This window comes from Pipistrellus kuhlii, unplaced genomic scaffold (assembly GCF_014108245.1).
Source record: "Pipistrellus kuhlii isolate mPipKuh1 unplaced genomic scaffold, mPipKuh1.p scaffold_m20_p_2, whole genome shotgun sequence".
NCBI lineage: Eukaryota > Metazoa > Chordata > Mammalia > Chiroptera > Vespertilionidae > Pipistrellus > Pipistrellus kuhlii.
The window spans coordinates 185,251,561-185,278,599 of record NW_023425515.1 but is presented as its reverse complement, the minus strand read 5'-3'; the positions used below and the strand labels follow the sequence as shown (position 1 = coordinate 185,278,599).

The 27,039-nt window shown below is 44.0% G+C and overlaps 1 protein-coding gene across 2 annotated transcripts; it reads left to right on the top strand.

The window, feature by feature from the left end:
* Nucleotides 1-4,253: 4,253 nt before the first annotated feature.
* Nucleotides 4,254-26,697, top strand: OTUD3 (OTU deubiquitinase 3). Of its 2 annotated transcripts, none has more exons than XM_045585097.1 (8): nt 4,254-4,604; nt 11,021-11,169; nt 15,276-15,388; nt 19,826-19,948; nt 22,427-22,513; nt 23,048-23,144; nt 24,481-24,665; nt 25,575-26,697. In XM_045585097.1, exons 1-8 carry the CDS (start codon nt 4,390-4,392, stop codon nt 25,746-25,748), a joined length of 1,143 nt encoding a protein of 380 aa, XP_045441053.1. In that variant the 5' UTR covers nt 4,254-4,389; the 3' UTR covers nt 25,749-26,697. The 2 variants fall into 2 exon arrangements, with proteins under 2 accessions (XP_045441053.1, XP_036301353.1); XM_036445460.2 differs by having other exon boundaries at nt 22,427-22,558.
* Nucleotides 26,698-27,039: the final 342 nt, after the last annotated feature.

The window sequence follows — 27,039 nt, the reverse complement described above, 5'->3', positions numbered from 1 at the left end:
TGGTATTTCTGGGTCACCTGGCTTCTAGGATGTTACCAGAGATTGCCCAACTGCTCCCCAAAGCAGCCAGACTACTTTGCCTTCCAACAGCAGTGGGTGAGGTCCTCCTTTGTGCACTTTCTTGGTGGTGTGTTCTTGCGCGTAAAGTTGCATTTCTTCACTATAATTCTCCTAGTCACAATTTTTTTTTACTGATTTGTACCAAATACCTAGTCACAATTTTTTTTACTTATTTTAACCAAATACCACCCCATGAGGTTTAATGATTCTTTTAATTCACGCTGCCGACATTGGTATAGCACCCACATAATTCACAAGTACTCCTTTGCCCTGGTCTTCAGATATGATTTGTAAGCAGTATTGATTTGCACTCAAAGGGAGACACTGTCTAACATACACTGCTGCTGAGAGAAGAGCAACTAGCTCATTCACAATTCTCGGCTTGGGTCGATAGGCCCAGGGCTTATGCAAGGAAGGGTGTTTCAAGAAGGACAAGTGTTTGCACGTCTGTCGACGTTTTCACATGTTCTGTATTTCCACGTTTTATGACAAACCTTTCTTTCCTAGTTTCTGAGCTTTGCAGTGTCAGTCCCATCCCTTCTACAGAGGAATGATTTGAAGAACTTCATTAAGCTGGTATTTGCTGGGGCCTTGGACTTTGCATTTTTCTTTAATCTTTACTACCCTCCTTTCTTATGTTACCTAGTGATTTTGCAGAATAGAAAACTGAGGTTCAGAAGTTAAATAATTCACCTGAGGTGAAATTAGGATGGAAACCCAAGCCTAACAGGCTCTACATCTTTATGATCTGTTTTAATGGAGGCAAAGTGAAGCAGAAAATGAGGCAATCATGATATGGGACAACAGCGATGGTAGAAAGATTGTAGTAGGGACAAATATGGAAGCATATGAAAGTCAATAATGAAAAATTCATGTATAATGTAGAATTCTTTACAGTTTATAACAAATTACATGAACAGTATAATATAGTGGTTAAAAGCATATACTCTGGAGCCAGATGGCCTGGCTTCAAATCATGGCTCTGCCACTTGCTAGCCATGTGACTTTGGGGAAGTTACTTAACCTCTCGGTGCCTTTGTCTTCTCATCTACAAAGCAGAAATTAAAAAAAAAAAAAAAAATTCCAGCCGGAACCGGTTTGGCTCAATGGATAGAGCGTCAGCCTGTGGACTGAAAGGTGCCAGGTTCGATTCTGGTCAGGGGCATGTACCTTGGTTGCGGATACATCCCCAGTAGGGGGTGTGCAGAGGCAGCTGGTCGATGATTCTCTCTCATCGATGTTTCTCTCTATCCCTCTACCTTCCTCTCTGTAAAAAATCAATAAAAAGATATATTTTTTTAAAAATTCCTGTTTCATTGGGTTGTTGTAATGACTAATAAGATAGTGTCTGTGAAGCAATTAGAATGGTGCCTGTACATAGTAAACACTATAAAAGTTTGTCATTACGATCTTTATTATTGTATTTGGTCTTTGCTGTTATCCCCACTTTACCGGCGAGGGAAAGGATACTATGGAGGTGAAGCACCTAACCCAAGATCACGGAGTCAGTCAGTGATTCCCATCCAGGTCTCTGCCTTCCCTGCGGGGGTTTTCCCCTCCTCACACTGCCTTCCAACTTCACTAAATACAAGCAGAGGGGTGGGTAATTGCAGGTTTGGAATATCTGTGCCCACTCCTCACACTGCCTCCCAACTTCACTACATACAAGCAAAGGGGTGGGTCATTGCAGGCTTGGAATGTCTGTTTAAGAAAAGGCGGGGCCAGTCACAATTCATGCTCTCTTCTTCCTGAGAATCAAAGAAGGATCTGTTGAGAAAGAATTTCAGGAACTTGAGTGCAGCTTGTAACACATTCCACAACAATTCAGTCCAATTTTGTTACATGAATTTTTTACTAACGTGTGAATCTACCTTCTCACTCTATTTTTCTTCCCTTTCATCCCAGTCCCAGCCATCACCATCAACCTTAACCATCACCATCACCATCACCATCACCATCACCATCACCATCACCATCACAGTGGTGATGGTTGGTTGGTTGCCTTCTATCACCATCACCTGTCTTTGGACATCTAGAGGGGCCTCCTACCTGGCATTCCACCTTTAACCCATTCTCCCCACTATAGCCAAATACATATTTCTAAAATAGACCTGATCATGGCAGTTCCCTGACTAAAATCCTTCCATGACTACCCCCCGGCTTTAAGGCTTTGGAGTAAAACTCTTCCATTAGTCCTGTGAGATTGTCCAAAGCTGAGCCTTCCTTCTGCTTCCGGACTCGTGGCTCAAGCCCTGCGATCCTATTAGATTGCACTTCCTTCAGTTCTTCGAAACCGAGCTTCTGTGTTGGATACACAATCCCTTTTGCTTTGAGCTTTTTCAGTCTGGACAAGTCCTTCTCACCCCTTAAGCTTCTGCATAGAACTCAGATATTTTGGGAAGCCTTTTTAAAAAATAAGATTTTAAAATATACATATATACATTTTTATTGATTTCAAAGGGGAAGGGAGAGGGACAGTGTGCCGCGACAGCACAGCCAAGGGTTCGGCGAGCCTGAGGAGGCCGGTGAAGGATGAAGAAAAGGCACACAAGGAGAATAAGCTGTGTGTAGGTGGATCTTCTGTGCCTGGCTGAGACCACAGAATAGATCCAGATGGCAAGCTGATGCTTTACTTTACAGTCAGAGGTAAACAAGGTAGTGGTCACCATAGTTACAATGTTCTTGTGAGTTTCACTTGTTTTGGCAGCACTTGCTGCCCCTCCCACAGCCCATTAGCTACCTAGGAAGGATCTAGGGAGGGTCATAAGGTCAAGCTTAATTATGCTAACAGGGCTGTGCCCTCTAAGCTGGGATTTATTTATGGCTTTGCCAGCAGGTTAGTCCTAGGTTTAACCCTTATAACCTCTCCCTACAGGACAGAGAGATAGAAACATCAATGATGAGAGAGAATCATTGATTGGTTGCCTTCTGCATACCCTACACTAGGTATTGAACCCATAACCTGGGCATATGCCCTGACCAGGAATTGAACTGTGACCTCCTGGTTCCTAGGTTGATAGTCAACTACTGAGCCGCCGCCAGGATCTTTTTGTATTTTTTTCACTCCTTTTTTCCTTATAGCATCCTGTACCTCCTCCTTGATAGCATTTGTCATGGAGTATTATTATAATTGCTGTGTCCTTGCCTGTGTCCCATTTGAATCTGGGCTTCCTGAGAGCAGCAGCTATGTCTCTTTGCTTCAGTGTTATACCTGGCACCAGCACAGGCCTGAAATGAGAGTTATTTACACGTCAAACATAAATCCAGATGTTAATTGAAACCGAGGACGTGGAGGCTATTGCCGAAGAGGAGCAGCCGGGATTGCTGATGGAGTTAGCTTCCAGAGTAGGTGGGTGTGGAATAGGATGGCCAACTATCCTGGTATGCCAGGGGACTGTCCCGGTTTTAAAAGGGCAACTCCTGTGTCCCAGGAAGACCCTTCCTTAGTCCAGGAAAACCTAGGCTGGAATGAAGAGTACCTCTCCCTTGAATTAGGAGGGACAGTAGAGAGGTCGAGAAAGGCAGGTTAAATCAACAAAGCGTGTGGCTTTGGAACCAGGGAAAAGCTCTGCATCTGAGCTGTGCGATCTTGAACATAGTTAACCTCTCAGATTCAGTTTCCTGTGATTTGAGACAATTAAACAAGAATGAGCCGAAACCGGTTTGGTTCAGTGGATAGAATGTCGGCCTTCAGACTGAAGGGTCCTGGGTTCGATTCCGGTCAAGGGCATGTACCTTGGTTTCAGGCACATCCCTAGTAGGGGGTGTGCAAGAGGCAGCTTATCAATGTTTTTCTCTCATCGATGTTTTTCTCTCATCGATGTTTCTGGCTTTCTATCCGTCTCTCTTCCTCTCTGTAAAAAACCAATCAAATATATTTTAAAAAAAACAACAACAAAAAACAATAATGAGTGAAAACGCCTATCCCAATTATAGGCTCACAGAGTTAAAAGTTTTAGTGTCCATTTCTTCCTCCCCTTTGCCGCTCTTCTCACCTCTCTCTCTCCCTTCACCTACCCTTTAGTTTAGACTTTTTCATTTGTTCTCCGGACTCACTGGCTCCCCACTTGGAAGACCACCCACCGCCAGGGGGCAGCGCGGAACCAACAAGGATGGGCGCCTCTCTACCCCTCCCAGGGGGGAGCTCTCTATGGCGCCGGCCCTCCACCTGCGCGGAGGGGGCGGGGCCCTGCCACGTGACCTGGATGCCAGGCCGGCGCAGACGCCGTGGCCGCGCCGTCCGCTCCGCTCCGCTCTCCGTGCACCTGGGCTGCCGCCCCGCGGTCCTGCGGCTTCTCCTCCGGCCGCTGCGGCCGCGGGGCCGAGGCCATGTCCCGGAAGCAGGCGGCCAAGAGCCGGCCGGGCAGCGGCGGCCGGAAAGCCGAGGCCGAGCGCAAGCGGGACGAGCGGGCGGCGCGCCGGGCCCTGGCCAAGGAGCGGCGGAGCCGGCCGGAGCCCGGCGGCGGCGGCGAAGAGGAGTTCGTGAGCTTCGCCAACCAGCTGCAGGCCCTGGGGCTGAAGCTGCGGGAGGTGCCGGGGGACGGGTGAGGCGGGCCCGGGAGCGCGGGAGGCGGCGCCGGGGGACGCGCCGGGCTTGGCGACCGCCGCCCGCTCTCGTCCACCCACCCGTTCGGGCGGCCCGAGCGCCGGCCGCGAGCCAGCCGGCTCCCCGGGGCAGGGGTCCCGCGGCGGGCGAGGCGGCCAGGCCCCTCCCCGGAGACCTCCAGCAACCCCAAGCCCCCTGATCGCGGCCGAGGCCGGGAGGAGGCTGTAAAGTGGCCCGGAGTCACTAGAACACCGGGCAGGTCTCCTTTGGGTCCGTGTCCCGGAAGGCCTCTCCGAAAGGTGACATTTAGGCTGAGACCAGCAGGGACGAGAGGGAGCCGTCACCCGAAGAGCGGGATGGCGCGCAGGGCAGGCTCAGATCGGTGGGGGCGTGGTCACTGGTGCAGCGCTTGGCCTCCTTTGAGTCCTGACCTGCCCCTTGGGGACTTAGTTCTCTGAGGGCCTGGTGTTGCTGACTCTCCCATGGGCTTCAGATCGGACTGGAGTCTAGGGCCAGCCTCTTTAGGGGACACGGGGTAAATAAATGGGTAGAGGGGAGAGGATGGGAGAAAGGAAGGAAAAATGGCTTCAGGAAAGGGGATGTGGAAACTGGAGTATGGATGGGAGAAGGGTAGGCAGGGGAGAGCGGGGGGGGGGGGGGGGGGGGGGGATCAGTAATGATGGATACTGTTTATGAACTGGCTCAGATTTACTTCCCTTTCCTATGGTGCATGTTCTCAGTGCTTTAGGCTAATTGGATTTAGTTTGATGACATTGTAGTCACCACCACCTGGCACAGTGCCCAGTACATAGAGGCATTCAGCGCATTTTTTTGGTGAAGGAATGAATGAATGATAGCAGTATAGAGGGAGGCCAGCTAGACCCTCAGCAGGGCCTCTCAAAGGGGCATTTCCTTAGTGGAGCCACTCCAGTGAAAGGCTTGCCTTCTTTTCACCTAGTACCTTGATCTTTGTCACATACAAAGTCTTTAACAATTCAGGGCCTTACTTACTTGAATCAAACTCACAAGCAAAAGGCACTGCTCCAGTTGAATGCTTTTCAGTGGGATTGGGGTTGGGCTACTCCTTGCAAATGATTGGATTGTTTGTGTTTGCTATACTAGGCATGATATTCTCTCTCTCTCTTTTTAAAAAAAATATATTTTATTGATTTTGTACAGAGAGGAAGGGAGAGAGATAGAGAGTTAGAAACATCGAGGAGAGAGAGTCATCTATCAGCTGCCTCTTGCACACCCCCCACTGGGGATATGCCCGCAACCAAGGTACATGCCCTTGACCGGAATTGAACCCGGGACCCTTCAGTCCCCAAGCCGATGCTCTATCCATTGAGCCAAACCGGTCTCGGCTAGGCATGGTATTCTCAATGTTAGGGTGCCAAGGAAACGGGAATACTCAACAGAAGGTTGCTTAGAAATCACATCACAGGGAGTTGTAAAATCTTGAAGGAGTTTCCTAATGCTATGGGAAACTTTGGGGGTTCTATCTCCCCCTCGCCACCAACCATCAAAGAGAGCATCCTTGAGTTAATTTGGCAAACATCGGTTAAGCAAGGAGCTGGGAATCCATTGATGATAAGATACTTAAGGAGTTCATAGCTTAGTAAGAGAGAAACATAATAGTGAGTCTCAAACATTTTGGCCTTAGAACCCCTTTACACTGTTAAAAATTACTGGGGATTCCAAAGAGCTTTTGTTTATGTGCGTTACAGCTAGCAGTATTTACTATATAAGAAAGCAAAAGAAAATTTTAAACCAAGAAAATGCAAACATTCCATTAGCTGTTAGAGAGAGAATCTCATTTCTCAGCTAGCCTCTGGAAAACTCCACTGTACACTTGTGAGAGTTGGAGAGTGAAAAAGATAACACCTTTGTTTTGAACTCACGGTACCCTGAAAGGGTCTCAGAGGTACTTTTCCCCGAGCCCTTAAACTGGGCCACACTGTGAGCATGGATTATGTAAATAAGATAAAGTTTGATGTATTCTTAATAGTGATTGATTATCATGGCACTTTTGAGACGGAGGCAGCTGACACTACCTGAAGTGGTCAGGGAGTCTTCATTCATTCAGAAATTCCCATTCAAACCTGCACTCTGCTAGAAGCTTCTCAGAGGAGATCTCATACAGACTGGTCATGAAGGATCAATAGGAATATGCCAAGAGAACTTTCCAGACTGAGGAGTAATACATGTAAAGGCACCAGGGTGACAGGAGTGTAGGATACAAGGGCAGAAGTCAGGGCCAATGAGGTGCAGAGGCCAGAGGTCAACTTGACTGGAATGCTTGTGTTCACTTCCAAGGTCTTTATTCTTTGGACAGTGTTAGGTAAAGCGATGATTCCTCTTCTGTGGGCTTCACGAGGCTACCCAGGTCTTCCCATGGGCACACGAGGTGGCCTGGGTGTCACCCCTCCTTAGCATTGTGCTTAGGGTTATGTGATGGGTTTTATCCCTGAGTGGATGGTGTTGCCTCTGTATGTGACGGGCTGGCAGGTGTCAGCATATCCTTTTGCTAATATGTAACAAGGATACTCTGCAGTAATATGTACTCTTTGGTGAACTGTAGTAAAGTTATGGTAACATAAGAAATGGTTGACAGCCTTCACTCTTCTGTCTTTCCATTCTGGTCTGATTACAACATTGAGTAGCCTGAGAGAGCATCTTGCTATGTAGGCATGTTCATTGTTGATGGTGTGGTCCTTGTGGCACTCTGGAGCCTCCGGGTCCTTGGGGATAAAATTAGCTGGTGTCCTCTGAGTCTAATGTTTCCCTTACTTTAGTCAGTTTAGCATAGATTAATTAGGGAGCTATGGGGTTTTGTAATGTATCATGGGCCATCTCCAGATTTGTTATGTTGTTTGACGTGGACCCACATAAATTGGATTCAATTTCAAAACAAGAGAGATATTTCAACTTTGATGTTGTCCTGAAAAACATCATTGACTATAGGGTGAAAAGAACCTCTGATTGGATTAGGCAGTACAAACCACATTATCATCTTTCTGAGCTATGTCTAGTTATATCTCACTAAATATAGTCTATATTACATAACTAATTGGTAGTGTTCTAAAACATTAAAGAATCACTAAGCCATTTATCTCTGATAATAAAACAAGTTGTTTTATTTTTTATTCTTAGAACTGTAGGATTTGGTGGAAGGGCATTTACACGCCATCTTGCCTGTCTGTCAGTTCCCTGCATCCCCCGTGCGGCAGCCTCAGCTTTGGTTTCGGGCACAGTGGAATCACCTGGGGGACTTTGGGAAAACTACGGTGCCTGGGCTCCCCTGGATCAGCAACACCACAATCTCAGGCAGTGCAGCCTGGTCACTGATGACTTTTGAAAAGGTCCACAGGTGATTCTTACGTGCAGTCATAATTAAAACCACCTATTTATTAGAGTCTAGGTTCTAGACGAGCCTCTGTTAGCCTGAACATTAGTAATTGTTTATGTTCTCATTATGCACTTTAAAACCACATCATTTTATCTGAACGTGTCTCTTAACATGCAGTAACTAGAATGGCACCCAATCTTCTAGCTGATCTCAAAGAACATAACCTGTCCCCCTCCTTTTCTGCACATGGACTAGTATTACTGTAATCTAGGAGCCCATTAATTTTTTTGATGTCTATCTTATAATAGTGGCCCATGCTAAATTATTAAGCCCTTAAAACCCTTACTACTTTGTGTACTTGGTGGCTTTATGAACTCAAAAACAAGACCTTTACATATATCCTCCCTATAGCACACTGGTTCTTTTTTTAAAAAAAAAAAAATATATATATTTTATTAAATTTTTTACAAGAGAGGAAGAGAGAGGGATAGAGAGTTAGAAACATTGATGAGAGAGAAACATCGATCAGCTGCCTTTTGCACACTCCCACTGGGGATGTGCCCACAACCAAGGTACATGCCCTTGACCAGAATCAAACCTGGGACGCTTTATCCATTGAGCCAAACCGGTTTTGGCAGCACAGTGGTTCTTAAGTGGGGATGATTTTATTCCCCGGGCGAACGGTGACCTTTGGCAATGTCGGAGGCATTTTTGGTGTCACAGCTGGCCGGGAGGACGGTGATCGTGGTGGTTGGTAGAGGCCAAGGATACTCCTAATAAACGTTCTGCAGTTAACAGGACAGCCCCCACAACAAAGAATGATCCCCAAATGTCAGTAGTGTGGGGTTTGAGAAGCCCCGCTGTGGTGTGTGAGGGTGTGGACTCCGGTCACCGTGGCATCCCAGAGGCCCTCTGAGCAATGAGGCTTTGTTCAGAGTGCTCTCACTGCGGGCTCCCCAGGGAACTCAGGTCCCTCTGCTGATTGTTCACATTTCCTCTGTCCTTACCTTGCAACTCTCAGAAAAGGAGGCGATTTGTCTATTGTGATTTTTCATTTTGACTATTTTGAGTGATTTCAGGAAAGTTTGGTAAATAGAGAGAAGTATATTAAATAACATATAATTTAACATTTATTTCTAATTCTATTACCTAGGAGTAACTACGGCTGACATTTTGGTGGCTGGGTTTGAATTCTGGTCCACTACATACAGTTATGTGACCTTGAGCGAGTTCCCCTAGGGGGATAGTGCCTAGCTCAGCGTTGTGAAGACTGAGCCCTTTTAATACCTGTAAAGTGTTTCCAGCAGTGCTGGGCACATTGTCAGAGATGTCTAATTTTCCTTGCATACATTTGTGTGCAGATGAGCACATTTGAGCTCACGCAATGTAGTGTATACCTACTTTTTTGGCTTATATGGAGAACATGTGCCCATGTTACTAAAAGTACTTAGAAAGCATGTTACTTTCTGTATTTTGATATATTAAATATAAAAGAACTAAATACACAATTTTGGGCTAAGTGACACCTTTTTAAAGAATAAAGAATAGACCTACAGGTTTCAGAAAAGTTTGAGAGAAGGAGGGGGGGCAATGTTAAAATATGTACACAGATAATAATTTAATTTAAAAAAATTTAAAAAAAAAGTTTGAGAGAAAAGCTTAAAATTGAAAACACTTTATTCATTAGCCTTCTTCTCCCTCCCCCATGGTTGAACAAGGACTGCCATTGTTAGATTTCAGCAGCAGACACCTCAGTCTAGTATCCAACTGCTGTATTCCTGTCCCTTCTAGAATCTTGCCTCAGATTGAGGCAAAGCTTCTTGGTTTCTAGTTTGTAGAATCTGTCATCTTTAAATATTTCCTTCTCCCTTGCAAAAAAAAAAAAAAAAAAATAGTATGAATCCTTATACTTTTGAAGAGATGCCTGCGTCTGTATAACGTTCTACTGAAAATTCATTTTTCTGAGCTGAAAGACAAAAAAAACCTTTCTCGTATGCCTTTGCATCTGAAAGCCCTTCTGGAAGGGACACGTTGATGTTTTGGAATTAGAACGTCACGTGTTTTCGTTTGGAAGAGAAAACCGTTTGGCGTGAAACTGGGCGACTGTTTGGCTTGGGAGTTTTGTGTTTCCTTCGTTTTAAGGTACCAGATTGTGTTTGTCTCTGAGGATCTGGGTTGTGTGTTTGCGATACAGTTTGGAATTTTAGAAGCCTTCGAGGGGTTTGAAAGTAATAAGTCTTAAAGTTTGTTGCCAGCATTTTAATTTTAGAGACAAAACAAAGTAAAGACTGTGTCTGAAGTTCTCATTTAGCAGGAATAACCAGAGCATTGCGGCTCGCTGGGGGAGGAGTGAGCCAAGGAGGAGGGAGAGTGCTCGCTGGGGGAGGAGTGAGCCAAGGAGGAGGGAGAGTGCTCGCTGGGAGAGAAGTGAGCCAAGGAGGAGGAAGAGGGTCGCTGGGGAAGGAGTGAGCCAAGGAGGAGGGAGAGGGTCGCTGTGTAGTGCGCCTGAGCCTTGGCCAAGCACCTCCCATGCTTTCTCCCCTGTGTTCTTAAGATGTGGGGTGCCCGGTGCAGTTGTTTGTATCGGGAGGTGGGCAGATTACTCCTTTGGGTTCTCTCTGTTAGGTGAGTGGCTAGTCAGCTGGGCAGCTCTAGTGAAACTTGTTTCAGGAAAGAGGCAGTGGATACGCTTTGTCATTTCGGAAGAGCCTGTGGGAACCAGAGCCCTGGAGAAATGCCTGTAGTGTTGGACCCCGTCTCAGGTGGTTAGTGTGTCACCAGCCTCACTGCTGAAGCGGCCGAGGCCCGGGGATGTTGGATGACTTGCTGAGTGGGCCAGCTGGTCGGTGGAGATAGAGATCCTGGTGTTCCTCTCAGGAAGGTAATGTGGTTGGACGTCTGCCCTCGTGCTCTCCCTCAGTGTCCGGGAAGAACCATGGAGTGTCAGAGTTGAGGCTTTCTCTTGTCTGTGTGGAGGACGTCCGTGGATGGCTTGGCACGACGCATTGCTGTTTTCGACGAACTAAGTTTTTAAAAGGTTGTGACCAACGTTTTTGTTTTGATAGTAATTGCCTGTTCAGAGCTCTTGGTGATCAGTTGGAGGGACACTCACGAAATCATCTCCAGCACCGACAAGAGACCGTAGACTACATGATCAAGCAGCGGGAAGATTTTGAACCCTTTGTAGAAGATGACATTCCCTTTGAGAAACATGGTAGGTTCCCGTGGGACACTGGATCCTCCAGGAGTAATTCATTGGGTAACTAAATCCATCAGCACCCTCATCCTCCCAGCCAGGGATTTGCTTACATAAGCTATGGCGCGTATTCAACAAATATTATTCGTCTGCTCTGTAATGCTAGGCAGTTGGGTTTTGGTAGGTTTAGATGAGTATGCCCTTAATAACAATGATGACTGATGTTCAGTGACCTGAAAAGCTGTTCATGACTTCTTATTCAATGGGATGGCGGGGGAAGCAGGCTGTGAAATAGAGTCCTATTTTTAAAAGGTATACACACAGAGAAGCATACTAGAAAAATTCCTGTAAAATACTAACACTTCATGATTGTTTATTCTTGGCTCCACTTATTTTTTACTCCCTTTACACATCTGTAAAGGGGAGATAATTATAGCACCTATTATAGACTTTTTTGATGTAGATTGAATGATGTAATTAAAATAAGTTCTTAACTGTTTGTCATCTGGGGATGATGGGTCTATTTATAATTTAAAGTATCTTCTATAGATATTTCTGATTTTAAGTGATCATGTGTTACTTTTTAACCAGAAAAATCAATCAAGTCACTTTAATTTCTCACCCAAACCCCAGATACAATCTGTCTTCTTTGAGGCAAATTATTTAGTGATTTTAATTCGTTCCGTATAGGCACAAATCTAGTAAGAAAGTACATATAAACTTTTAAACTTTAATTTGACAATTATTTACTGAGGACTTTCTGTGCTAGGTGCTGATATATTTATGTTTTACAATAGCATTTTTATCGCAGAGTTCAGTCTTATCTGTCTCTTATCAGGAAAGAGAGAGAACATCTCCTATGTTTTAGAGTGCTAACTCTAGGAACCATGCCAGGAAAGAATGGGGGGGGAGACAGAGAAGGGAGATGAGTTAGGAGCTGTCCACATTGGCTGGATGAGAGAGTGAGAGGGTCTCCACCAAGACAGCTGCTGGGGATGATGAGCGGGTTCAGACCAATACAACTGGTAGTATAATTGGCAGGACTCATTGGAGGTGGAGAGAGGAGAGGCAGAAGTGATTCTGAAGATGCTGTCTGGGGAATAACTAGGTAGAGGGCCATAGGAGGACTTCTTGCGGGTAGGGAGCTCAGTGGTTCATAACTCAGAAGGGGAGAACTCATTCACTAGGCACAGCAGTAAAACTCCCCCTGAGGAGTTGATAGTATCCACTGAGTTAATGGTCCCTCTCTCTGATCACTTTTTGTCTAGCACATAGGCACAGTTTACCAGCTGGTCAGCAGTTTACAAATTAAATTCGGGTAAATGGGGCATGTTTTGTAGTTTAGCTAAATAAAATGAGTTGTCATTGGTCCAATTAAAATATATTTGATGAAGTGAGTTTTTAGTTTGTGACTTGAAATTCTACTTTGAACATTTTGAATGAAGTGGTTGAGTTAAAGGTATGACAGGGTCAGGGACTTGTGTCCAGTGTGATAGTCACGTTAGATGTACAATGGGAAATTGTTTTCTTGAAATGTCACTGTGTGTTCCTGATCGCTCGTTGGTGCTTCTTAAAGAATTTGAGCTTCAAAGCGGGGAGTGGCCCTGACTGCCATAGCAGAAGTGGAAAGAAACCTACATGTCTGCACATTATGTTTGTGTGCCAGTTGAAGACTAGACTTATGACATTATCCCACGTATCATAGTTACGCGTTTTTAACGTCTGTCTACCTTGTTACACTGAGATTCTTGAGGGCAGGGACTGTGATTCTTCCCCAACCTGGTAATGATAGGCACTCCTAAGATGTTTGTTGAATGAATAAATGAATGGCTCACTTAACTTTTCAGGACCTACAGTTACCCTGCATCTGGCTCTACTAGGATTATTATTTTCCTTTATTTTTATTTTATTGATTTTTTACAGAGAGGAAGAGAGAGGGATAGAGAGTTAGAAACACCGATGAGAGAGAAACATTGATCAGCTGCCTCTGGCACACCCCCTACTGGGGATGTGCCCGCAACCAAGGTACATACCCTTGACTGGAATCGAACCTGGGACTTTTCAGTTCACAGGCCAACGCGCTATCCACTGAGCCAAACCAGTTTTGGCTGGAGAATCAGCAACATGTTTTCTTCCCCCCAATTGTACAAATATCCAGATTACAATCCTCAGTGTTCTTAATGCTGCTCTTTCTCCCTTTACGTACCCAGTCATTCATTAAGTTTTGTCACATCTGCCTTGGTATTTTTTCTCTCACTGCTACCATCTTGTAAAATCAGGCCTCTGTGGTCATTAGCCTAGATTTCTTCAATACTTTTTTGACTGGTCTCATTGCCACTTGACCCATTCAGTTTGGTTGTTTTTGCAGATGGAGTAGTGACCTAAAAATAAATATTTCCCCTATATACCACCCATTGGCTGCTCCCCATTGACCTCAGTCAGAATAAAGGCCAAACTCTTGAGCCCTTTACTATCTGTGATTTTCTTACTTATCTATTCTCACCTCCACCCTGCTGTCTTAGCATTCTAAATTCCTGCAAAACTGTATAGCCCACAGACTCCTCTATCTACCCCACTCATCTCCCTTCTCTTTCTCTCTCTCTCTCTCCTCTGCCTGGAACATCATTTCTGTCTCCTGTCATTTGGGAATTAGCTTAGTTGTCTAAGTCAAGAAGCTTATCTGATACACCTTACCTCCCCCTCCCTACTACCAAACTGACTTATGCTCCGCACCTGGAGTTAGCCAAGCTGCAAGGTTTTAGGGCACACACAGTCTTCCCAAGACTCCCCTCGCTTCTGACACCAGTTACAAGTTTGGGTTCCTGAACCACTCTCAGGCTCAATGATTTGCTACAAGGACTCACAGAACTCACTGAAGGCCCTTATCCTCAGGTATAGTTTATTACACGGAAGGGTTAAAGTTCAAAATTAGCCAAAGGGCAGAGTGGGAAGGTTCCAAACACAAAGCTTTTCTTGTCCTCAGGATGCATCCTCCTCCTGGCATCCATGTGGGATAGAGTATTAGCCACGAAGCTCACCTGAACTTTGGTGTCCAGAGTTTTTATTGGCGTTTCATTCTGTGGGTTTGATTGATTGCCTAGCTCCCCAGTTTCCAGATCTGGCTGATATCGTATGGTCAGAGAGTCACCTCATTAACTTAAACTAGGGGTGTCGAACTCAATCAGAGAAGGGGCCAAAATCTAAAATCCAGCCTAAATCGCGGGCCAAATGGTTTATTGAACAGTCATAAACTATCATTGTGATGGAAACGCAGCGGAGTGCAGTGATGACAGCGCGGTGCGGGCCACATTGCAAGGCCTGGCGGGACGGATTTGGCCCGCGGGCCTTGTGTTTGACACATGTGACTTAAACTGTCAGGTGTGGCAGAGGAGCCCACTGAATAACAAAGACATCCTGTCACTTGGGAAATTTGAAGGGTTAGAGGTTATCTCTCAGGAGCCAGGGATAAAGGTCAGAACTTCCTTTGGGCAAGGCCAGATTCTTTACAACACATCCTTTCCTGTAGCACTTCTATGCTTCAGTAATGTGTTTTCTTATTTGCCCCATCGGTTATAAACTTCTCAAGGGCAAACTGACAGGCTGTCTAATGGAGTCACCAAAAGCCAGGATCTTGGAGTCAGGATGCCTGGGATGTGATCTCAGCTCTGTTTTGTCCTGGTGTTGTGACCTTACTCTGTGCCTCATCTCTAAGGTGGTGTGCATGATAATGCCTGTCCCAGGATTGTTTTGAGGATTAAAAGTGATAATCCTTGAGGAGCAGCGCAGTGCTTGACACATAATATGCATTCATTAATGCAAGCTATTATAATCATTGCTTTATTGTTACATTTCCTGGGTCTTTTTTACAGTTAGGCTTATAAGAAACATTCAGCAAACATTTGTTGAAAGAATAAACGAATCCTTTTTTTAGAATGATTGGTGCCCTGTGTACATACTCTTTAAGCATCTGAGTTCCTAGACTCTGAGAATGCTAATGGACAGACGTTTTAGACGTCTACCCTTGTTTCTCATTATTTAGAACTAAATAAGTACTAAAGCATGTTTGCATTTGGGTTTTTCCATTATAAAGACTTCATTTTTCTCTCTCTCCTATTTCCATGCAGTGGCCAGTTTGGCAAAGCCTGGTACATTTGCTGGCAATGATGCAATTGTAGCCTTTGCAAGAAATCATCAATTGAATGTGGTGATTCATCAACTTAATGCCCCTTTGTGGCAGGTAGGTCACCTATTCAAAAGTTTATCTGGCCCTGACCAGTTTTCCTAAGTGGTTAGTGCGTCAGCCTACACACTGAAAGGTCGTGGGTTCAATTCCCAGTCACGGGCATGTACCTGGGTTGCAGATTCAATCCCTGGTCCCCGTCGGGTCACATGTGGGAGGCATCCAATCAATGTGTCTCTCTCACATCAGTGTTTTTGTTTTTTTCTCTCTCTTCCTCATCCTCCCTCCCTCTCTTCCTCTCTCTCTAAAACTCAATGGAAAAAATATCCTTGGGTGAGGATTAAGAAAAACAAAAAAATAGTTTATCTGAAGGTCTTCATTATAACTTAGCTTTTGGGATGTCCTAAGACGGTGAGGCATGACCTGTGCTATTGAACTGTATAGGGCAGTGGTTGGCAAATCACGGCTTGCGAGCCACATATGGCTCTTTGGCCCCTTGAGTGTGGCTCTTCCACAAAATACCACGTGTGGGCGCGCACGTACAGTGTGATTGAAACTTAGTGGCCCATGCACAGAAGTAGGTTTTCGTCTCTCAAAAGAAATTTCAATCATTTTACTGTTGATATCTGGCTCTGTTGACTAATGAGTTTGCCGACCACTGGTATAGGGTAACTTGGATTTTGAGCCTAACCAAAGACTAGAAGCGTTTAGTGGATTGGGATTACCCTGTGCCAAGTTCACATGGAGTCTGGAGTATAATTCAGAAACCTTTAAATGTCAGAAACATTATCCAACAGTCAGTCAGTTGGGTAGTTTGGGGCAGAGAGCCTGATGTGAAAATACTGTCTATAATTCTGTAAAATATCTAAGCGAGGTTTTAAAGGATCAGTGCACACAAATTTAGTTTTGATGTATACCTAGTCCCACAACCACGTTTGTGTTTTTTAGGTGGAGGGACGCAGAGACCAAATTTACTAACCATTGCTACAAAGGATAGTCTGAACAACAAAATTTATTTCATGGCGTAGGATGGCAGGCTCCATTGCTCTGGCCCGCTCAGCTGTATCTGTGGTCCCAGTGGTTTTCTACGGCAGATGAAATCGTACAGTAAATGTTCAGTTTGTGCTGGAGGGTGGCACAGCACATTGTGGAGCCACTGAGTGAAGTAGCCGTCCATTCAGCTTTCTTTACCATTGGTATCCTGAATTAGCCTGCTCTCCCCGTCCATCAAACCAAACATTGTGTTTGGAAGGTCAGAGGTCGAGGAGAAAGTGTATGCAGGCCACCCTCTTTCTTTTCCTCCTTTTATTCAGAGTGCTTTTTGTCCTTTGTAGCTCTCCTGCAGACTGGGTGTGTGATTTCTATCAGTCCTCCCCTCCAGTGCTCCTCTGGGTCTAACTTTTTTTTTAATTAGGTAAGACATACTAAATGTAGAAAAATTTGAAAATTCAGAAAAACTAACAAAGGCAAATAAAAATCAGCCAGAGTCACATTCCCTAAAGGTTATTACTGTTAAAATTTTAGTGTGTATCCGTGTCATTCACACATACTCTTAGCTATACACATGGAAAGATATGTATCACAGTGTTTTATACACCCTTTAAATAAATCTACACAGACATGTCTATATGTACACACACACTTATGTATCTCTATTATTATTGTTATCATTATTATAAAGGCAACTGTGGCCTTTTTTCTCACTTTTTATAGACCACCAGCAAATGTTTTCCTTTGTAAGTTGTTTATTCATAGTCTTTGATCATTAAAAATAAAGTGGAGTTTACAGAGATATAATTTGCATATAGCAGAATTAATCCTTCTTAGACATACTTTTTTTTTTTTTTTTTTTTTTTTTTTTTTTTTTTACAAAATAGTCTTGTAACCACCACTACGGACAACACATAGAATATTTTCATTACCCCCAAAAGTTTCCTCATGCCTCTTTGAGTCACTAGTTCGCTCCCCATGTCCCCACTCCCAATAACCACTAATCTGATTGGTTTCTTACAGTTTTGCTTTTCTAGAATGTTATCTAATTGGCTGTATATAGCCTTTATGTCCGGCATAATGTCCTTTTAATAAAATTAAAGCAAAATAAATTAGAAAATTTATGGGCTGGTGAGGGATTTTACTGGGAGGGAAATGATGTGTGTGTGTGTGTGTGTGTGTGTGTGTGTCCTTTGGGGCAGTGTTGTTGGGTGTACCGACACCAGGGAGAGCTATATGTCTTTAGTGAGGTATTCTCTGAGGGTGGGCTGTGAGCCAACAGTTACCTTCTTCATTGTTCCAATGTTTTGTCATTAAATGATTACTGTTCAGCAGAAGTCATCAAAGTAATTTGAATATACAGCATAATGACCCATTCTTGAGGAAAGTACTCCGCGCCAACTCAGTAACCATAGCCTGCTTTTTCTCCATCGATAACTTTATATTAATTTCTTAATTATCTAAGTCGTTGTGAAAGATAAATCTGCATAGGTAGAATGTTTTAAAATACATTTCTATAGAGCTATCTTTCATGGATTGCTGAACATCGAAAGTATATGTGTTTAAAATAAATATATTTGTTGTATAATGGAACTATCCACTGGTTCCCCGCCCCCCATATCTCTTCACCCCAATGAAGCATCTTATGAAATTTAAGAATTGAAATTGTTTTGATTGTTACTGTCCTGGGTAAAACTCGCGCATTGAAATGGTAGGCTCATACAATAATGGGGATATGGAACCTACATTCTTCCCTGATTACAAATGGAATCTGAACGGTATAGACCTGTGTGATGTAGGATGTGAAAGTCCTCTGTAATCTTCCCTACTCATGCCAATTGCAATCAACTGTTGGTGACTATTCTTCCTATTTTTTTCCTATTCATACTGTGTATGTAGTAAGTATGACTTGAATATGTAAGTACTTTAGGGATTATGTCATTCAGATATTCTAATAACGAGTTTCCTTTCCCAGTACTCCCCCTGGGAGATAAGTGATGCTGCCTGTATTTGTACATGTGAAAAGCAGACCATCTGTACTTTGAGACCTAAATGGTTTACCTGAAGAAAACTTCGTGGTTGCAGCTTCTGGTTCCTTGTGGTTCTTGTTTGTTCCATGGTTTTTGCTGTACTTTTAGGGCAGAGATAGTGTTAAAATGAACAGTAGTGCCTGACTATCAGTCAAAACAAGAAGGAAGTGCTAACATTTTAGAGTTTTAACAAAGAGATGGTTACTGGGCTTTCTAAATGGCAGATTCAGAATCACTTAGAGTTTCTGTCAGGGGGTGTGTTTGGTGGGTACATCCAGGCTGACCCTTGTGACATGACTGGGGAGTGCTGCTCTTGCTGGGGAGTGGTCCAGGGGTACTGTTGACCTAACAGTGTTTCCCGAAGTGTGGTACGCGTACCCCCAGGGGGACGGGAAGAGTTTGGTGGGGGTACGCGTTGCACCGGAGTTCGGTGGGGATATGCACTGCACCGTGCTTAGCTGTGCCTAATTCTATGTTCTCATGAGTACGAGGGGTACTCAGCGTTACGAAAATTATAGAAGGGGTACACGTATGTCAAAAGTTTGGGAAACACAGACGTAGAATGTCTTGTGAGGAGTGCCTCCAAGGTGTCCAGGGAAGTAGTGCCACTTGACTTTAAATAATACTGTTTTGCACTTGATGTAAGTGGGAGGTTTGAGTTTGTGTTGCTCAGTATGTGGTTAATGGAAAACGCTATTTTTGTTGTAACAACAGGGGCACGCATATTGTGAAGTATTGAAGCATAAGTGGAAGGCCCTCATTTTTATGGCCCTCTTTCTAGGTCCTGGGAAGGGCTGTGGCATTTCTATATTTGCAATCTTGTATTTTTCTTTTTCTCAAAGAGCACCTCCAAATTGTTTGCACTTTAAGCCCAGTGAATTTGCTGTGCCCATAGGGCCTTCCCTCTTGTAAGGAGCCTGTGCATCTGGAGATGCCTGAAACTTATGCCAGTTTAACTTCACTGTGGATCTTCTCTGGTTGTTGAATGTGTGTTTTCATATGGATTTATTTCCATATAGTTCCATACTAAGCAGAGTGCAGCATACAGTTCCCTACTAAGCAGAGTACAGCATACAGTTCCATACTAAGCAGAGTGCAGCATACAGATCCATACTAAGCACAGTGAAGCATACAGTTCCATTCTAAGCACATTGAAGCATACAGTTCCATTCTAAGCACAGTGCAGCATACAGTTCCCTACTAAGCAGAGTGCAGCATACAGTTCCATACTAAGCAGAGTGCAGCATACAGTTCCATACTAAGCAGAGTGCAGCATACAGTTCCATACTAAGCACAGTGAAGCAAACATGCATGGAAGGGAGAAGGATAAGTCAGAAGTTGCTCTGGACATACCCAGTCTTATTCCTAATTTATTTCACATTCAGCCTGTAGATTGGGCTTCCTGGGTAGCATTTCTCTCCATGTGTTGACACCGACCAAATCCTCACCGGCATCTCCTTTCTTTTGCTTCCAGATTCGAGGTACAGATAAAAGCAGCGTGCGGGAGTTACACATCGCATATCGATACGGCGAGCACTATGACAGCGTTAGGAGGATCAATGACAACTCGGAGGCTCCTGCTCACCTCCAGACTGATGTGAGTGAGGCCTCCGTGTTCTGTAGTCTCAGCTCAGAAGGAGCCAGGTGGAGGGCTGGGTGCCTGGAGCTAAAAACAGTGATGTTTTTATGGAATTGCCTTTAATTATCTGTGGGTTTTACTCGTTTTTACTTCTTTAGCTCAGATGAGAATGACAGATAAAATTGCTTGCCATTCTTTTGCTTTCCTAATAGCTGATAGTTCTGATTCCAGGAATAGAATTTATATAGAAATTTTAAATTACTTTTAGTTTTAAATTTAATCCATGCTTCTGGACCTGGAGATGATTATGCTAAACGAAATAAGCCAGTTGGAGAAAAACAAGTATCGCATCATCTCACTTATATGTGGAATCTAATGAACAAAATAAACTGATGAACAAAATAGATCCACAGACATGTATACATGGAACAGAACGACAGATTTCGGTGGCGGGGAATGGCGGGGAGGTGTGTGTGGGGGGAGGGGGGCAGAAGAGATCAACAGTACTCTGCTATGAATATCTATGTGTAAAGTTGTTTGAGTGCCCGTTTTTAATCTTTTGGGTTTATACTAGGAGTGGACTTGCTGGTCATAAGATCGATAATTCTATGTTTAACTCTGAGAGGAACTGCCACCCCGTTTTCCACAGTGGCTGCACTAGTTTACAGTCCCACTAGCACTGCTCTGAGGATTCCACTTTCTCCACATCTCCACCAATATTTACCCTTTTCTTCCTTTTTAAAATTATGGCTATGGCCATCCTGCAGGTGTGAAGTGGTACCTTGTGGTTTGGATTTGCATTTCCTTACTGGCTAATGATGTTGAGCTTCTTGACCATTTGTATCTTTGAAGAAATGCCTGGTCAGGTCCTTTGCCCAGGTTCTAATTGGGTTATTTGTACTTTCGTTGTTGTTGAGTTGTAAGAGTTCTTTATATATTCTGGATATTAGATTTTTATAAAATATATGATTTGTTAGAATTCTTTTTGTTTGTGGAGTATTTTTAGATATAGAATTATCTGACAATAATAACTTTTATTCCTTTTTAATTTGATACTTATAATTTTTTTTTCTTTTGGCTAATTGCATTGACTAATGCCTTCTGTACATTGTTAAATAATAATGGTAGTGGTGTGTTCCTTACTTTAGTGGGCGTGAGGCATCATTCTGTGGATTTACCGTGGTTATTTAGCCACCCCCGCACCATGAAACGGATAGCTTGTTGTCAGTTATTCACCACTGTTGGGCAATTTGATGAGCACTTTTATATAAGTCCTTTCTGTACTTGACATTAATTCTTTGGATACATTTCAAAGACTCCTGATACACATTGCCAAATTGTTAGAATATACTTTTATAATGAGTTGCTTTTTATTAACACTCTGTCCGGCACTTACACTTTCACATGCAGAAAATAGAAAGGTCCTTGCCCAGTTCCCATCTCCCTGCATTAATAGCAAGCAGAGGAGCAGGGACTGAGCAGCTGCAGAGGGATGCCTTGGGCTCTTCTGGTTTAGGCATAGGCTGCAAAGGCTGCATGGATTCTAAGGGACTGCTCTTTGTGGCGCCAGAGTTTGGATTGACAGGCTCCCTTGAGCGTGGTGGTGCACACGTGAGGTTGGATGAGCCATGTCACTGTGACTGTCCAACTGGGACCGGAATTCAGAGCTTGCTGATGCTTACAAAGGCCTAGGGAGCCAGCTGAGAGGTGTATGCCTGTGTCTTTGAGACGGGCTGTCCTACTGCAGATGCTAGGACAGAGGATCACTTGCTAGGCTCACGCCTCTGGAAATCAGCTGAGAAATGTGTGCCATTTGACTCAGCAGCCATGGCCAAAACATAAGCATCTAGAAACCAAAGGAGCGCTAATGCCATTCTTACTGAGCACTTCCTACCGCTTCATGGGTCGTTCTCTCTAATACCGTATTTTCCGGCGTATAAGACGACAACTGAAAATCGGTGGTCGTCTTATACGCCGAGTATATCCCAAAAAACGTCTCGATATGCCACTAAACTAATTTTCCAACTCGATCCCGCACCAATCACTGCAAGGCTGCTCGGACCGCCTCTCTAACTCAGCCAATCCAAGCAGGCTTTTTATGCATGCAAATTATACATGTTCTGTACCCGAAGCTACACTGTGTTCTAGTAAAAAGCCTGCTCAGATTGGCCAGAGTCAGAGAGGCAGTCTATTAAAAAAAGAACTGGTGTTGCCTCGGAAGTGGGGGGTAGTCTTATACAGCGAATATATGCATAAACCTACGTTTTAACTGTAAAATACAGTTAAACAAATACGCCGGAAAATACGGTGCTTGTATTGTAGACTGGATGAACTGTCTGGGTGAAATTGAGCCTAATCATAGCTCTTAAGGTTGTTTGTAGAATTTCCCCCTATGTATATGAGTGTTTTTGAGATTAGAGTTTCTTCCTGTGTTGAAGATTCTGAACATAGTTTGCAAGAGTTCCATGGTGATGACTCTGAATATTCCTTTTATAGTTTCAGATACTTCATCAAGATGAATCAAATAAAAGAGAAAAGGTCAAGACAAAAGGAGTCGACTTTGAAGACGACCTGCGAGATGAGGTGGAAGATGCAGTTCAGAAAGTTTGCAATGCGACTGGCTGTTCAGTTAGTATTCCTGTCCCGCAGTAGCCCTGGTTTATAAGCAAGCGTTGCTGTGCCTAGTTCCCCTGCTAGTTTTTAGCACCGTTAGCATGCCAACACCTGATGGGCCAAAGCAGGTCCATGTGCTCTTTGTAGTTTGATGAGGTGGTGTGATACGACTTAATGAGAGCTGTTTATTCATTTCTCTCCTGTTTGCTAGACTTGACCCAATACTGCTCAAAATCCTAAGGAAGTATGTGGATTTATTTTATTCTGATTCGTGTTTTTATAAGTAAAAGCATTTTAAAAGGGAATTCATTTATAGTAACTGGTTTTTCACGTGACCAACCTTATTGAAAATTGACATTTTCTAAATGGGAAAGATCTTGAAACCTTGTCTTAATCCTCATTATTGCATTGTTTCGTTTACCAAGTTATTGAAGTAGAGAGAAGGGGGGGAGAGAGAGGAAAGTATTCCTAGAGTCTTGAAGTGTTTCTTTGTTTCTTGGATAGGATTTTAATTTGATAGTCCAGAACTTGGAAGCTGAAAATTATAATATTGAATCTGCAATAATTGCCATGCTTCAGATGAACCAGGGGAAAAGAAATAGTAAGTCCATGGTTGATATTTATAAGCTTTCAAAATGGTTGTATTGGTGATTTCTCAAATACTGATGTTTAATCAAGTCACCCGTAGTAATATAATATACTGTCCTTTTCCTCACTCATCCAGCACTGGTTTATTGAGCACTTCTATGCAAGCTGGTTTTCTAGGTTCTCATCCTGCATCTGGGGGAGAGTAGTCAGTGGGGATGGGGATGAGGGTGGTGGAGACAGATAAGTAAACGGGCACAGCAATACATCATGGAGGCGAAGGTTCACGGTGCCAGGGAAAAGCGTGGAAAGGCCACCTAACCCAGTTTTGGAGGGTGGAGAGTGCCAGGGAACACTTTATCCTTTTAGAAATAAGACGACTTCATAAAATCAAAATGATAATTAAAATGGAGAGAAAAATACCTTTTTTTTGTAATGGGAATATTTAGATTGCTAGCATCTATCAACTGGTGCTAATTCAGAATTATTTTTACTTGAACTGAATTTAATTTTGTGATAGGAAAGCAAAAAGATATGATGTCTTAACTGTTTTCTCAAGTCATTTATTTAAAATGATTTCCAGCCTGGCCGTCGTGGCTCAGTGGTTTAGCGTCGACAAATGAACAGGAGCTCAGGGTTCAATTCCCAGTCAGGGCACATGCCAGGTTGCAAACTCCATCCCAGTGTGGGTCGTGCAGGAGGCAGCTGATCAGTGATTCTCCCTCATTATTGATGTTTCTATCTCTCTCTCTCTCCCTTCCTCTATGAAATAAAGAAAACATATTTAAAAAAATAAAATGATTTTAAGACTTATTATGAGCCGTATACTGTTCCTGGCATAGCTTTCTATGTGATGGGGCATTTTATTATCCACTTTATATATATGCTGTGCCTTTTAGAAAGCAATAACTCAGTCTTTGTGATTCTAAAACGGCACTGTTTGGTGTCTGCGCTGTCTCTTATGTTGTGTGTTTGACATGTGGCTGATACTGAAGAATTAATTTTAAATTTAATTTAAATAGTCACATGTAGCTACACATCTTTAGAGCCTGTTTTCTCTTTGGCTGCAAATGAAAGATTTCCCCATAAATACTTACATTAGAAGTGGTTTGTATAATGAAACAAATCAGTCTGCTGGTGGGAAGCTGATGGCTAGCAGATTACTGTTAAACTTACCTTCCAAATTTTATCAAAATTTCCCCGTGTTCCCCGCTGTACTGACTTGTTATTAAGATACTTGGTCTCCAAATGACAGTGAACGAGGGACCCAGGTACTTTTGAATCATTTAACAAGCACCGAGTTGTGTGACTCTCTTAGTTCTCAGTTTTAATAAAATGTCTTTCTTTGGAAGATGCAGAGCAGAATCTCGAGTCCCGTGGCCGAGTGCTGAAGCAGAGTGGTCCTTTATGGGAGGAGGGTGGCAGTGGCTCCAGAATCTTTGGAAATCAGGGCTTACCTGAAGGCAGGACTGAAAATACTAAGGCGCAGGCCAGCCCTAGCGAAGAGAACAAAGCAAATAAAAACAACCTCCCAAAGGTACGGAAGGGGCTGCCAGGGCAAAGGGTGGGCTGCTGTAATCTGGCAGTGGTGGGAACATGGAGCTCATTTCAATGTGTAATTTTCTTTCCACTTATAAGTAGTGACTGTAGAAAATATGGAGAGTTCATACAGGTGTAGCAGGAAACTTGAGTGAAGATCTCGCTTGTCCTGTCTGGCATACGCAGTGATGACTGGAAGGAAGGGCACACTGGATTGTACTCTGTAGACACAGCCAGACCATCCCACCTCCACCACTGTGGATGGCTGCCGTCCACAGGCATTCACGCTGTAGCATCCCATGTTTACAAATACCGTCATCTGCAGTGAACACTCTCATAGTTTGTTTATATGAACCTGTGTATTTTGCATTGCTTTCTTGGCTAGAGTCCCAGAAGAGGACTTGACAGGCTAGAGGGCATGGATATTTGAAAATTTTAAAGGCTTCTTGGTAAATTGTCAAGAAGTTGTATATCTCTCTCCCCCCACGCCCACAGGTAATATACAATATAACACCATTTTAAAGACTTTCACAGAAAGTTCTAGCTCAGAATGCAGCGTGAAGCAAAAAGCCACCGGCAGAGGCTAACCTGCGGCATTAGTGAGGGCCCCTGAGCATTAGGCTGCAGGGAAGGCGGCCTGTGGCCTGTTTGAGGGTTCTCTCTGTTGGAGCAGGGTGAATGTTTCTTAGGTCACTTTGATCGGTTTATGAGGAGAACGGGATTGTTTGCTAGCTCAACAAGGGGACATACATTTACATGGAAGTTTGAGCAGTAATGGAAACCCCATCGTGTTTGGTCTGGTAGGTGGGTTTTCTCTGTTCCGTCTTGTTGGAAGGCAGCTGTGCTCTTTGCTCTGTCAGCCCCGACCTCCTTCCGCAGACAGCTCACCCAGCGTCTCCTCCTCCAGGTCACCAACAAGCAGCGCCGGGAGCAGCAGCGCTTGGAGAAGAAGAAGCGGCAGGAGGAGCGGCACCGGCTCAAAGCCCTTGAGAGCAGGAGCGGCCACAAGGACAATAGGAGTGAAGCGGAGGCCAACGAGCAGGTCACCTTGGTGAAGACCTTCGCCGCTCTCAACATCTGACGCCACCGCCTGCCGGAGTCGTAAGAAGCGAGTGGAAGTGGGGTGCTGTGCCCCGGCTTCCGGGAGGCAGGCCTTAGGACCGCCCAGAACCCACCCAGGAGCACAACCTCGGCGTTTGTGACCTCAGGCCACCTTCTTCTGCCAGCCTTCTGTAGAGATGTGTTTTATTTCATGAAAGTTCAGTGAAGCCACTCACGTTCTGTGATAAAAAGGTTGAGTGTTAGGGTGGAGAGTAGATCAGGGGAAACCTGTCAGGTATGGTTTGATTTGTTCTGAAATCAAGAGTTCTGTGACCCTGGGATCTTCCCTTAACCTTTGGGGTGAGTTTTGCTGAAACTGTTCATGAAGTGGTTTAGATTAATTGTTAGAAGCGCAGAATGACAAGTTTCCTTTGATTCTCTCTCATTTTCAAACAGATATGTTAATATGCAAGGTAGTTTGTAAATGATCCAAAACTCAGGAACATATTTAGGTTTATTTTTCTTTTAATCCAAATTAATCAGAAAATACTTCAGGAAGTGTTCTCCCTAAGTAATGCGAGGGAGGGTGTGGCCTGCAGTCAACTGCATCTCTCCTTCCCGATCTGATGTCATTGCATACGGGATGCAGGTGCGGCTAGTTCATTTACACTCAAGCCATAGATACATGCGCCTGACTGTTAAGTAAGCTTGGGCTTTGCTTAATTAAAGTGATAGTCTTGTTGAGTTTTTGGTACTTGTTTTTGGAAGATGGGAAGATAATACAGTTCTGGATTCTGAGAGTATGGAAGGCAGAAATCGAGGGATCCTTGAGTGTTTGCCTGGGAAGAGTCTAAAGAGTTACTTGACTTTGTAGGAGAGAATGTCTGGAAGAATAAGGTTTTTCGCCTTCACATTGTAAATAACCGTTTCCTTCCCCACTTTTCTAGACTTAGCTGCCTTCAGAAAAATAAAAGGCAACTTGGCCTGTTGCTAAGTTTTTTAGTATTGTGAAAAATGAAATCCCATAAAATGCTGCATTTGTTTCTCTTTATATAAAACCCTTGGGGATTCTGACGCTGGCAGAACTCTCCAGCGCCCATCCCAGACTCTCAGGGAGTTGGGTGGGACCAGCAGGGCAGAGGGTGTGCTTTGGCCGTGGACTCCGGGTGACTCCACGGTTCTGAGTGAGACAGATCTGAGCAGTGGAGAGCCGACATTCCTAAAACTGACTTGGGTGGATGTGAGCTTTAAAACTGACATTGGAAGTGGCCAGTTTTGGACAGTCTTTGTCTTTGGGGACCTAATATTTCAACAAATAAGGAATGCTGAAT